Raw genomic sequence first — 14,760 nt, forward strand, 5'->3', positions numbered from 1 at the left:
AAAAAAAAAAAAAAAAAAAAAAAAAAAAAATGAAAATGGCATCTGTGAGCCTTAAGACAATTTCAAGGGACCTAATAAATGTATGATTACAGTCCCAAATGGAGTATGTTTTGGTGAGAGGAGAGGTTGCTGAGCCAGAAAAATATCTGAAGAAATAAAAGCTAAAGTTTAAAGTTTTTCAAATTTGATGAAAAGTATAAACCCACAAATCCAAAAAATTTAAATATTTAAGTAGTAGATGCCAGTGATCCCCTTATCGCTAAATTTAGAGAACTTCTTAAGACTTTAACCTCTACTCACCCCAAATCTCCATTCCTCAATGAAATTGTTTTTAAAATGCACTTTTTGATAATGAGGGGTTTCATGGGATTTCAGCTATCATGTTAGTGCAGAACAGATTATACTGGATTAAAGGCTTATGAGTTTCACAAATTGATTTTAATAAGATTTGGTTCTTAGTAGCATGGCTATAGCCCCCCCCCCATTATATCACTCAAGCTTATCTCTAAGTCTGTCATGATTTATTCAGAGAATAATTTGGTGACTGTAGCCACAACCATTTGTTCATATGGGGCATGGCTATGTATTCTCTTATTTCTCAGTAACATCCGTGAGAAATAATTTATATTTATGCCAGTTGAATTATATCATTAAGCAAGTATTTAGAAGATTAATTGCTTTGGAGGCAGAGGCAGGCAGATCACTAGGGGTCAGGAGTTTGAGACCAGCCTGGCCAAGTTGGTGAAATGCTGTTTCTATTAAAAATACAAAAATTAGCCGGGCATGGTGGCACATACCTGTAATCCCAACTACTCTGGACGCTGAGACAGGAGAATCGCTTGAACCGGGGAGAAGAAGGCTGCAGTGAACCAACATCACACACTGCGCTCCATCCTGGGTGACAGAGCGAAAACAGTCTCAAAACAACAACAACAACAATAACAAAATTAATTGCAGTATCCAAGAAGTGATATTTACCAGCAACAATTCTTTAAACAATTTTTTAATTTAGCTATTCTGACCATTATTCAAATGTGACCAGAGAAAACATGTTAGTAGAAATTAAATTCCCACGAAAATACTTGAAAATATCTTAGAGGTACTTAAGTAATTTTCTGAGAAATAAATGCCAGGATGACAGTAAAAAGGTGGGGTAAGGACTTCTGAAACTTTGCCCTTTCAGAAAACTTGCAAAAATTGTTGTAGTCAACTTTTTCAGACCTCTGGAAATTAACCAAAGGCTTACAGGAGCCTACTGAGGAAAATTAGCAGACTCTGAGTAAGAATAATGAGCTTTGTGGTATTGAATTTGCCTATTCTCATTTCCCACCCTCACCTCAGCAGTGACCTTGAAGGATAACAACCCTGCATTCCTACTGTCTAGGGGAGCAAAGCTGGAGCTGTGTAAGAGCTTTGATCCCAAAGAATTGTCATTATTCACATGTTTGGTGGTTCCCTGGAGGACACCAATAGGAAAGACTGTTTTTGTTTGATCTGGCCTGGGGTATGCCCAGTGCTAAAATCCTCTCTGTGGGGAGTGTTTGTCTATAACAATTACAAACAAATAAAGAAGTTAAAATTACAAATAATTTTAACTTCTCAGTTAATCATTGTTGATGAATAACAGTTGTGGCAAACAGTAGACTAATCAAAAAGCTTAAAAGGGCCAAGTGCAGTGGTTTATGCCCATAATCCTAACACTTTGGGAAGATTGCTTGAGCCCAAGAGTTCAAAACCAATATGAAAATGGTAAACTCTATCTCTATAAATAAAAATTAGGCATGGTGGCATGTGCCTGTAGTACTAGCTACTCAGGAGGCTGAGGTGGGAGGATCACTTGAGCCCAGGAAATCAAGACTGCAGTGAGCCATGATCATGCCACTGTGCTCTAGCTTGGGTGACAGAGTGAGACCCTTCTAAAAAAAAAAGGAAAAACTAAATAATATGTTCATGAGAGCCTTGAAGAGCAACATATTCCTGAAACTATAGAAGGCCTACATGCAAGTTTAGGGTTGTTCACATTCTCAGTAAAGACCTGGGACGGTCCCCACATCTAGCTGACCTTGATGCTCTGTGCAAGCAAGAAGCGAAGAGTAGGTCAGAGTTATAAACTGCCTTGCTGAGAACACATGTCCCAGCACACGCAAACCCTTAGGCAAAGACGGCTGAGCCCTTTGGCAAAGACAGCCTCTTCATAGAGGTTTAGTCCAAGCATTTAAGGAAATCTCTGTTCAATTAATAGCTTGACCACTAAGCTAACCAAGTAGAGACTTCAGTGGCCATGCTTAAGAACATGGACTTTACAGATTTAGTTCAGGAAAATTACTAAACAAATTGTAACAACTTATTACAAGCAGCAATCCTGGGGAGTGGGGAGAATCTGCTTTCTAGGGTTGCTATTTTTTTTATTTGTGTGTGTGTGTGTGTATATATATATGTGTGTGTGTGTGTGTGTGTGTATATATATATGTTTTTTTTTTTTTTTTTTTTTTTTTGTTTTGGAGACAGAGTCTTGCTCTGTCACCCAAGCTGGAGTGCAGTGGCATGATGTTGGCTCACTACAACCTCTGCCTCCCAGGTTCAAGTGATTCTCGTGCCTCAGCCTCCGAAGTAGCTGGGATTACAGGCGCCCTATATTATTTTTTAAATTAATTATTACTCTTTTTTTTTTTTTTTGAGACATTCTCACTCTGTCGCCTCAGCTGGAGTGCAGTGGCATGATCATGACTTGGTGCAGCCTCAACCTCCTGGGCTCAAGCAATCCTCCTGCCTCAGTCCCCTGAGTAGCTAGAACTACAAGCACATGCCACCGTGCTGAGCTAATGTTTGTATTTTTTGTGGAGACAGGATTTCACCATGTTACTCAGGCTAACATTATTTTAAATGCCCAGTTTTGCAACAAAAAGATTGCAAGACATACAAAGCAATAAAATATGGCTCACACACTGGAATAAAAATGTTTCAGTGGAAACTGTTTTCAATGGAAACTATTCCTGAGAAAGCCCACGTGTTGGACTTACTAGACAAAGACACTTCAAATATGTTCAAAGAGAAATGAAGAACAAGAAAATAAAAACCAAAAATTGGTTCTTTTTTTTTTTTTCAGGTGGATTCTTGCTCTGTCACCAGGCTGGTGTGCAGTGGCATGATCTCAGCTCACTGCAACCTCTGCCTCCTGGGTTCAAGCAATTCTCCTGCCTCAGCCTCCTGAGTAGCTAAGACTACAGGCACGCACCACCATGCCCAGCTTTTTTTTGGTGTTTTTAGTAGAGACGAGGTTTCACCATGTTGGCCAGGGTGGTCTCGATGTCTTGACTTCGTGATTTGCCCGCCTCACCTCCCAAAGTGCTGGGATTACAGGTGTGAGCCACTGCGCACAGCTGTTTTTTTTTTTTTTTTGAAACGGAGTTTTGCTCTTGTGGGAGTACAATGGTGCGATCTTGGCTCACTATAACCTCCATCTCCCTTGTTCAAGCAATTCTCCTGCCTCAGCCTCCTGAGTAGCTGAGACTACAGGCACGCGCCACCATGCCCAGCTTCTTTTTTGTATTTTTAGTAGAGACAGGATTTTGCCATGTTGGCCAGGCTTGTCTCAAACCCCTGACCTCTGGTGATCTGCCCGCCTCAGCCTCCAGAAGTGCTAGGATTACAGGCATGAGCCACCACACGTGACCCAAAAATTGGTTCTTTAAGTAGATCACAAAGTAGACACACTTTTAGCTAGATGAAAGAGAAATAGAAAAAAATTAGTAGCTGGGACTCGAAGTGTGCACCACTACACCTGGCTAATTTTTTTTTCATTATCTTTTGTAGAAATGGGGTCCCACTATGTTGGCTAGACTGGTCTCAAACTCCTGGACTCAAGCAGTCCTCCTGCCTCAGCCTCCCAAAGTGCTAGGAATTCAGGCGTGAGCTCTTGCACCCGGCTGAAACACAATATTATTAAGGAAATACTCCCCAAATTGATCTACTAATTCAATGCTATACCGATCAAAATTTCAGCTGCTTTTTTGCAGAAATTGGTAAACTGATCTTAAGTTTCATATGGAAATGCAAGAGATACAGAATAGTCAAAAGAATCTTGAAAAAGAACAAAGTTACAGACTCAAATTTTCCAATTGCAAAACTTACTATAAGACTACAGTTATCAAGACAGTATGGTAGTGGTATAAGAATAGACATTTACACTTTGGGAGGCCGAGGCGGGCGGATCACGAGGTCAGGAGATCAAGACCCTCCTGGCTAACATGGTGAAACCCCGTCTCTACTAAAAATATAAAAAATTAGCCGGGCATGGTGGTAGGTGCCTGTAGTCCCAGCTACTCGGGAGGCTGAGGCAGGAGAATGGTGTGAACCCAGGGGGCGGAGCTTGCAGTGAGCCGAGATCACGTTACTGCACTCCAGCCTGGGCAACAGAGTGAGACTCCTTCTCAAAAAAAAAAAAAAAAAGAATACACATATAGATTAATGGAATCAGGAGTCCAGAAATAAACCCAATTGATTTTCAACAAAGGTGCCAAGACCATGGAATCAGGAAAGAAATCATGTTTTCAGCTAATGGTATTTGGCACAACTGGATATCCACATGCAAATGAATTAATCTGAACCCCCACCTTACATCAAAAAAATTAACTCAAATGGATCAAAGACCTATATGGAAGAGCTAAAACTGTAAAACTCTTAGAAGAAAACAGATTTATATTTCTTTATCCTTGGGTTAAGCAACAGTTCCTTGAATACAACACCAAAAGCAGGAACAACCACAGAAAAAGTAGATAAATGGACTTCATCAAAATTAAAAATTTTTTTACAATATCAAGAAAGTAAAAAGAGGCTGGGCACCGTGGCTCACACCTGTAATCTCAGCACTTTGGGAGGGCAAGGCGGGCGGATCATGTGAGGCCAGGAGTTCGAGACCAGCCTGGCCAACATGGTGAAACCCCATCTCTACTAAAAATACAAAAATTAGTCGTGGTGGCACACACCTATAATCCCAGCTATTCGGGAGGCTGAGGCAGGAGAATCACTTGAACCAGGAAGGCAGAGGTTGCAGTGAGCCGAGATTGCACCACTACACTCCAGCCTGGGTGACAGAGAGAGACTCCATCACAAAAAGAAAAGTGAAAAGTGAACTCAGGATGGAAGAAAATATTCACAAGTTTTGTATCTGACAAGTGCCTAGTATCCAAAATATATAAAGAACTCATAATACAACAATAAAAAGACAACCCAATTGAAAAATGAGCAAAGGATATGAACAGACACTTCTCCCAATAAGATACACAGATGACCAATAAGCACATGAAAAGATGCACAAAATCATTAGGAAATGCAAATCAGAACCCCAGTGAGATACTACTTCACACTTGTATTAGTCTGTTTTTACACTGCTGATAAAGACATACCTGAAACTTGGCAATTTACAAAAGAAAGAGGTTTATTGGACTTACAGTGCCACGTGTTTGGGGAAACCTCAAAATCATGGTGGAAGGTGAAAGGTATGTCTCACATGATGGCAGACAAGAGAAGAGAGCTTGTGCAGGGAAACTCCCATTTTTAAAGCCATCAGATCTTGTGAGACTCATTCACTATCATGAGAACAGTGCAGGAAAGACCCGCCCCCATAATTCAATCCCTTCCCACTGGGGTCCTCTCACAACGCCTGGGAATTGTGGGAGTTACAATTCAAGATGAGATTTGAGTGGGGACACAGCCAAACCATATCAACACCCATTAGGATAGCTATAATGTAAAAACAGAAAATAATGAGGCTGGGTGCGGTGGCTCACGCCTGTAATCCCAGCACTTTGGGAGGCCAAGGCAGGCGGATCACCTGAGGTCGGGACTTGGAGACCAGCCTGACCAACATGGTGAAACCCCATCTCTACTAAAAATACAAAATTAGCTGGGTGTGGTGGCGTACGCCTGTAATCCCAGCTACTCTGGAGGCTGAGGCAGGAGAATTGCTTGAACCTGGGAGGCGGAAGTTGCAGTGAGCCGAGACCACACTATTGCATTCCACCCTGGGCAACAAGAGCAAAACTCCGTCTCAAAAAAAAATAGAAAATAATAAGTGATGAGGATGTGGAGAGACTGGACCTCTTAGATTGCTGGTGGTATTATAAAGTGGTGCTACCACTTTGGCAAACAATTTATCTCTTCCCCAAAATATATACCCAAGATGATTGAAAACATGTTAACACAAAAATTATTATTCGTATTAGCAGAAACAACCCAAATGTCCATAAGCTGATGAATGGATAAGCAAATTGTAAAATAGTACTTAGCTTAAAAAAGAATGAGGTGTTGATACATGAATGAACCTTGAAAACATTGTGTTAAGTGAGAGAGGCCAGACCTAAAAGACCACATATTGTGTGTTTCGTTCATATGAAATGTACACAAAAGGGAAATCCATAGAGAAGAGACAGCAACTAGGTTAGTAGTTGCCAGGGGACGGAGGGAGAAGGAATGTGGAGTGAGTGCTAAGGGGCACAAAGGTTTTTTTTTGGGTGATGAAAAAATGTTCTGGAGTTAAATAGTAGTAATGGTTGTACAATTTTGTGAATATCATAAAAACCACTGAAGGTCAGGCATCGTGTCCCATACCTGTAATCCTAGCACTTTAGGAGGCCAAGATGGGGAGGATCACTTGAGGCCAGGAGTTGGAGACCAACCTGGGCAACATAGCAGAATATCTTGTAGAGATAGGGGGTCTCTACAAGAAATAAAAAAAAATGAGCTGGGCATGGTGGCGCATGCCTGTAGTCTCAGCTGCTCAGAAAACTGAGGCAGGAGGATTGCTTAAGCCCAGGAGTTTGAGGCTACAGTGAGCTATGATTACACCACTGCACTTCAGCTAGGGAGACAGAGTGAGACCCAGTCTCTAAATAAGTAAATAAATAAAAATTACTGAATTTTATAGTTTAGTATGCTGAATTTTGTAACATAAATTATCTTTCAATTTAAAATGCCATCATTTTAAGTAATAGTTAATGTCCCATTAATCATGGCACTGTTACGTGCTGTGCAGATTAACTTGAAGTACATAATATACATACAGATACATTTGATAGCACGATGTGTATTCCTTCCTTCTATGTGACTACTTTCTTATCACTAAAATTTTTTTTAGAGTCACACTTATTGTGGTCTTATAATGCCTGTATAGTAAAATTCTTATTACATTTAACTTGTATTTTGGTATGGTGAGTTCTTTGAAAAACATCTCATTTAAACTTACATGTTATCTTTAAAGGAGCAAGTACAATGATGATGGACACTTAGGAAAGGGAAATTGTTCACTTTGACTTTCCATTAATTACTAATATTACTGCAGCTCCCTAAATTTCCTTAGGAATTTGCAAGAGTTTGTAAAATACAATATTATGTCACTATTTCAGCTTTTTTCATAGCCATTTTATATATAAATTTTATAAAAGTTTTGTTCATATGAAAAAATATAAATGTACACATAGCTAAAGATAATTTTATATATATAAATACATTTCATTTTATATATATAATTTTTTTTTCAGGCCAAGCAAATAAAGTAGCCAAAGAAGCTGCTAACAGATGGACTGGTATGTACCATAATAATACTGATAAATAAACTGTAGTTAAACTCCCTTCACACTTACTGTGATGTGAAATTCAGATACCTTGTGCTGGCTTTGTTCAAGAAAGGATATTTCTGAAAAATGTATGCATTACTCAGATGTTTACATATTAAATCATTTCAGTTATTTAAGGTTATTTTTTATAATCTTATGAGTCATTTTGTAAAGTATAAGATATTTTTGTAAAACTAATGATTGCTTCCAGTTTAACTTTTATACAACTTTTCCCAAGGTAAGTCACTTGGGCTAGTAACTTAACTTTCATATATATTAATGTAAGATACACTTTAAGATAATGGAATCTTAAAGATTTATATTCTCGCTAATAATAATAATAGCTAAGGTTTGTTGAGGACTGACTATATGCCAGTTATTGTAATGTCTATGGTTCATTCTCATTTTATCTCCATGATAATCTTGTGAGGTAGATATGATTATTATCCCTGATTTAGGAGACAAAACTAAGACCCTCAGGAGTCCAAGGCCACACATTAGTCAGACAGCAGAACAGGAATTAGAATCCAGCTTTTTTGGCTGGACTTAAAGTGACTGTGTTTAGTCAAAGGCGATTAGTCACTGGAAGAACAGACGCTGGAGCCAGGTTTCTCTGACTCCCTGTCCAGGCCTCTGTTTCACACAAAAAAATAAGAATTATTTTTTTCCTACTCTATTTTATAATTAAATAGATTGGTAAAATCAATATTATTGGCCTTTAGGGTTTTTTTTTTTTTTTCTGAAATTGCAGTTTTATTTATTACAAAGTTATTTCTTAAGTAAGGTAATGCTTTAGTGATAAGAATAGAGGAGGGTACAAAAGCAAACTGACATAAAAGAGAATAATGAAATAAATGTCCCACAAAGTGTAAATAAATATGGATTTTTAGGTTAAAAATAAGACAGAAATCCAAGGTGATTTCCCCCAGTATTTTCAACAAAGAGGCTCAGCACACAGTAGGCACAGGCAGCATGTGTGTGTAGTGGGAGGAACGTGGCTTTGAAAAGAATCCAAGCTGTTCTCCTTACTTGCTGTGTGACCTCTTGACCCCCTCTCAGCCTGCTTCCTCATCTGTTCATTGTGGATAAATAATACCTACCTCCCATTTTGGGAGGATTAAATAAGACAGTTTGTAAGCCCTTCAGCACCATGTTGGACACGTAGATAAATACTCCTCTTTTCCTTTTCTTCTCTTAAAAAAGTTCATGATTTTCAATTGATCATATACTTCCAAAATTATAATTGGAAAAACATTTGGAATGGCTTTTTTTTTTCCCTATCCTATTAGCTACAGAAGAACCTGGGACTTTTAAAACCATGAGGAAGAAAGATATTTTTAGAATAGCAGAAACAGCTGTTAAGAACCATATTTCCATTTAAAGTTACAGCTTACTCCTTCCAGCTTCCAGCATAAACATGTGTTATGAAAAGACGGAGATAAGAGATAAAGCATCACACCTCAGAAAACCGCCACCTTCACAAAAAACAAAAAGAAAACAGTAATAAAATGAGAATTATTTTTTTCCTAGTCTATTTTAGAATTAGGTAGATTGGTAAAATCAATGTAATTAGCCTTTAGTTTTTTTTGTTTTTTTTTTTTAATGAAATCGCAATCTTATTTATCATATAGCTATTAAAGTTTGATTTAATATTCATATTAAAATTATCATATAGAAAGAAAGTTTGCTTTCTTTTTACTTAAAAAAGCCCTGGCCGGGCGTGGTGGCTCATGCCGGTAATCCCAGCACTTTGGGAGGCCAAGGCAGGAGGATCACTTGAGGTCAGGAGTTCAAGACCAGCCTGGCCAACATGATGAAACCCTGTCTCTACTAAAAATACAAAAATTAGCCAGACATGGTGGCACACACCTGTAACACTAGCTACTCAGGAGGCTGAGGTCGGAGAATTGCTTGAACCCAGAAGGCAGAGGTTGCAGTGAGCTGAGATCGTGCCACTGTACTCCAGCCTGGGCAAGAGTGAGACACTGTCTCAAGAAAAAAAAAGGTCCTTAAAAATGTATCTGGAATTGAGAATATATACTGTTCAACAATTCCGTATCTCAGTTCTATAGGATGAGAGATTACCTCAGAGTCTAAGTATAGAAATGTCACATCTAAATGTTTGGTGACATTAAATACACTTTAAGTGTGATTTCAATTATATCATATGAAACCTTGCTTAATAATTAAGATGGTGAGGTTTTTGTAAACACATATGAGAGGCATCTTAATGAGTGAAGAGGGATAGGTGTTGCCAGGGCCTAACCTAGATTCATTGCAAATGATATTGCTCATCCTATTCCTATAGGTATCTTCGCCATGCCACCGTATAAATCAAACAGCCTTAAGGTTGTTTGTTTAAAATAAAAAAATTATTCTATATCCATTTATAAAAATTTCTACATTAAATAGGGAAATTATTTGACAGAGAATGAACTATCAAGATTGTCAGTGACATTATCTTGAAGGCTGACATCCAGTGGCCCAAAGAAATGTTTAATCAGAGTCTTCTTTGAATTGGTCCAGTAGGCATAGTTGTGGAGAGGTTTTTATTTGTTCTTTTTCTTGCTTTTAACCTTTAAATGTTTATAATGAAATGGTTTCTTATCCTTCTGTAAATCAGGAAATCCTTCCTGTAGAGGCTATTCAGTAGTCTTACCCTGATGCCTCATTCTCTTTTCTGATCCAGGTTTGAAGTTGATTCCCTGCAAGCTTCCTACATTGTTGTATCTGTTCTCTCATTTCCTAGAAATCTTTCTGTATTCATGAAGCCTATCCTGTAAGCTGTACACATAAGACTTGGCCTTTTCTCTCTGAGACACCTATCACTTTATAATTGTTTAGTAATAAATTATTATTTTGTCTCTCTTGTGTCAACTTGAAGGCATAGGTTCTTCACATTCTGTAATATCTGCAGTACACCTGATACTTGTCTTATGTAGCAGCAGACCCTCTATAACATCTGGGTGTGATTAGCAAGAATGTACTGGTTGGGCAGAGACTGGTAAAAATTATCCTGGAATACCTTATGGTGCTATTTTAACATTCTCTCTTAGGTTGTTGTGAAAAGTAAAGATTCATTTGAGATTGTTACAGAGGGTAAAGTTCATTTTAATATCTGTTGACATTCCATAACACTTTAATTGAAAGAAATTAATTTTGTTAACATTATTCTATTTGATGCAGTAGTATTCTCCATAAAATTCATTCCAGAAATGTGCTTATCATTATTTGATACTTGGAATTAAACTTCCATAGAAAAAATACTTTAAAAAGTGATCAAACTCTATGTATTAGTTTTCTAGAGATGCCAGAACAAAGTATCACAGATAGGGTGGCTTAAACAACAGAAATTTTTCTGACCATCCTGGAGAATCAAATTTCAAGATCAAGATGTTGGCAGGTTTGGTTTCTTCTGTAGGTCTTCCTTCTCACTGTTTCCTCTCACAATCTTTCCTGTGTCTCTCAGTGTGTTCACATTTCCCGTTTTTTTTTTTTTTTTTTTTTGAAATGGGGTCTTGCTGTGTTGCCCAATCTGTAGTACAGTGGCGCAGTCTCAGCTCACTGCAACCTCCACCTCCCTGGTTCAAGCAATTTGCCTGCCTCAGCCTCCTGAACAGCTGGGATTACAGGTGCACACCACCAGACCCGGCTAATTATTTTTGTATTTTTAGTAGAGATGGGGTTTCACCATGTTGGCCAGACTGGTCTCTCAAACTCCTGACCTTAGACAATCTGCCTGCCTCGGCCCCCACAGAGTGCTGGGATTACAGGCGTGAGCCACTGCACCCAGCCAATCCTTTTCCTTTCTCTTTTTGCTTTTTTTTTTTTTTTTTTTAAGACAGAGTCTTGCTTTTTCGCCAGGCTGGAGTGCCGTGGCACTATCTCAGCTCACTAAACCTCTGCCTCCTGAGTTCAAGCGATTCCCCTGCCTCAGCCTCCTGAATAGCTGGGACTACCGGTGCACGCCACCACGCCCAGCTAATTTATTTGTATTGTTAGTAGAGGCAGGATTTTACTATGTTGGCCAGGATGGTCTCTATCTCTTGACCTCGTGATCCTTTTCTTATAAAGACACCAATCCTACTGGATTAGGGCCCATCCCAATGACCTCATTTTAACTTAATCACCTCTTTAAAGATATGTTTCAATATAGTCACATTCTGAGGTCGTAGGGGCTAGGACTTCAACATACAAATTTGGGGGGAAAATGATTCGGCCCATAACATTCCAGAAGAACCTATTCTAACCTTTTACTTCATTGTCACTACTAATAGATTGTTTAACATTTTACAGAATACTCTGACAAGCTATAACATCTTATACCATCGTTTTTTCTGTGTGTGTAATACATTTTCATCATAAAGGTTGTATATGTACATTAAAGAAATATATGAAATTAAGAAAAGAAAGGCTGGACACGGTGGCTCACACTTGTAATCCCAGCATTTTGGGAGGCCGAGGTGGGTGGATTGCTTGGGCTTGGGAGTTCAAGACCAGCCTGGGCAACATGAAACCTCATCCCTACAAAAAGTACAAAAGTTGCCAGGTATGGTGGTGCACGCCCGTTGTCTCTGCTACTTGTGGGGCTGAGGTTGGAGGATTACCTGAGCCTAGAAGGTGGAGACTGCAGTGAACTGAGATTGCACCACTCATTGCACTCCAGCCTGGGAGACAAAGCAAGATCCTGTCTCAAGGAAAAAAAAATCCACTGTTCCTCCCACCCTCTCAAGTGCAGCCACTGTGAGTGCACTGGCACTGTCCTGCCTCCCTCACTAGCTTCCTGATAAGTAGACATTTAGATTGCTCTTATTTTTCTATTACGGCACTGGGATAAAGACCCTTGACCAAAAATCCTTGTACACAGTTTGTTTTCTTTCCTTGGGATAAATCCCCTGAAGTAGATGTACCACTTTTTTTCAGTCGTTAATGCATTTTAAATCCCCCCAGGAGATGCTGAGGACATTTCTATTCTTAGTCTTAAGAGAACCCCTTTCCCTGCTCCCCACCCCCCTCCCTACTACTGGCCTGATTGTCTGGAAGCCATTACTGTCTGTGGGACAGGAAGAAGGGTCCGGAGAGAATGTGTTCCCTTTGGGAACCGGAGCAACTTTAATTCCTGAGGCAACAGTCCTGGCCTCTGCTGTGGAAATGTAGAAGAGACACCATTAACCTGTCCCTGTTTTTGTATTATTCTTAATTAAGTCTGATATTTAGCAGCAAGCGGCCTATAGAATTTTTAAATATGAGATCTATTAACTTGTTCAAAATAGTATTTAAATACTTTTTGTTTGATATGGAGTTTCACTCTTGTTGCCTAGGCTGGAGTACAATGGTGCAATCTCAGCTCACCACAACCTCCGTCTCCCAGGTTCAAATGATTCTCTTGCCTCAGCCTCCCGAGTAGCTGTGATTACAGGTGCCCGCCACCAACCACGCCCAGCTAATTTTTGTATTTTTAGTAGAGACGGGGTTTCACCATCTTGGCCAGGCTGGTCTCAAACTTCTGACCTCATGATCCGCCTGCCTCGGCCTCCCAAAGTGCTGGGATTATAGGCATGAGCTACCGCACCTGACCTTAAATACTTTTTAATTAGTTGCCATTACTCTTAAAAATACAGAAAACTCCTTATTTTGATGTATCTGAAAGTTAATAGAAGGAAGTAAAAGAACAATGAAGATAATTGTACTTGAAATGTTTTATGATTATGTTTTTCTCAAAATTATTTCTCAATTTTCTTTATAGATAACATATTTGCAATAAAATCTTGGGCCAAAAGAAAATTTGGGTTTGAAGAAAATAAAATTGATAAAACTTTTGGAATTCCAGAAGACTTTGACTACATAGACTAAAATATTCCATGGTGGTGAAGGATCTACAAGTTTGTGAATATGTAAATTTTAAACTATTATCTAAGTGAACTGAATTGTCATTTGCCTGTAACTGTATTTATCATTTTATTAATGTTAAATAAAGTGTAAAATGCAGATGTTCTTCACCCCTTTTTGTAGATCAAAAGCAGGATGATAACCATATCCCCCCAGTGCTCATCAGAGTAGGACAATACAAATAAAGCCATCCATCTCAGTCCAGGCAGATTTACAAATGATTTTTTTTTTAAGATCAAAACCATGATGTGATAATGCTTTAGTTTTGTTTAAATATTAATATTAACTATTAAGGGTGTATTTGGACAGGGCATGGTAGCTCACACCTGTAATCCCAGCGCTTTGGGAAGCTGAGGCGGGCAGGTCACTTGAGCTCAGGAGTTCAAGACCAGCCTGGCCAACATGGCAAAACCCCCCTCTCTTAAAAATACAAAAAGTAATTCCAACTACTTAGGAGACTGAGGCAGGAGAATTGCTGGAACCCAGGAGGCGGAGGTCACAGTGAGCTGAGATTGCGCCACTGCACTTTAGCCTGGGCAACAGAGCAAGGCTGTGTCTCAAAAAAAAAAAAATGTATTTGAAGGATCCATCATACGTATACACACACCTAAATGCTTGGAAATAACCTTTAAAATCCTAATGGCTGCTCTCCTATTTCCCAACAGTGACCGAACTCAGTATTCTGCATTATCTTTGCAAATTTCCCACAGAAAAAAATACAGAAAGTTGGTATTCCTCAAATGTAGTTAAGTAGTAATGCCTCAGACATGAAAACTCCTTTTTTCTTTTGAGTTTTTGATACCTTTCTACTGGAAGGAACAAGTGCATGGCCATTTGTCCTGATTTATGCACTTTTTATAAGATGATATACAGTCATGTGTTACTTATCAATGGGGATATGTTACTTTTCAATGGGGATATTGCTCCTAGGCTACAAACCTATACAGCATATTATGGTACTAGAGACTGTAGGCAATTGTAACACAATGGTAAGTATTTGCATATCTAAACATAGGAAAAATATAGTAAAAACACAGTATAGGACCATGCGCAGTGGCTAACTCCTGTAATCCCAGCACTTTGGGAGGCCGAGGCAGGTGGATGATCTGAGGTCAGAACTTCGAGACCAGCCAGGCCAGCATAGCAAAACCCTGTCTCTACTAAAAATAAATTAGCCGGGTGTGGTGATGCACGCCTGTAGTCCCAGCTACTCAGGTAAGCTGAGGCACAAGCATTGCTTGAACCCAGGAGGCGGAGG

At 39.1% G+C, this 14,760-nt stretch overlaps 1 protein-coding gene across 2 annotated transcripts in view; it reads left to right on the plus strand.

Annotated features, from left to right (window-relative positions):
- Positions 1-13,701, plus strand: part of MND1 (meiotic nuclear divisions 1) — a 74,218-nt gene extending 60,517 nt beyond the window's left edge. The window contains exons 7-8 of one of the 2 annotated variants that reach the window (XM_025385993.1): positions 7,539-7,583; positions 13,360-13,701. In XM_025385993.1, the coding sequence (XP_025241778.1) occupies positions 7,539-7,583; positions 13,360-13,466 (152 nt within the window). In that variant the 3' untranslated portion in view covers positions 13,467-13,701. The remainder of the gene's footprint in view (positions 1-7,538; positions 7,584-13,359) is intronic. The other variant, XM_025385994.1, reaches the window with a different exon arrangement.
- Positions 13,702-14,760: the final 1,059 nt, after the last annotated feature.

The sequence above is a fragment of the Theropithecus gelada genome, chromosome 5 (genome assembly GCF_003255815.1).
Source record: "Theropithecus gelada isolate Dixy chromosome 5, Tgel_1.0, whole genome shotgun sequence".
Taxonomy (NCBI): Eukaryota; Metazoa; Chordata; class Mammalia; order Primates; family Cercopithecidae; genus Theropithecus; species Theropithecus gelada.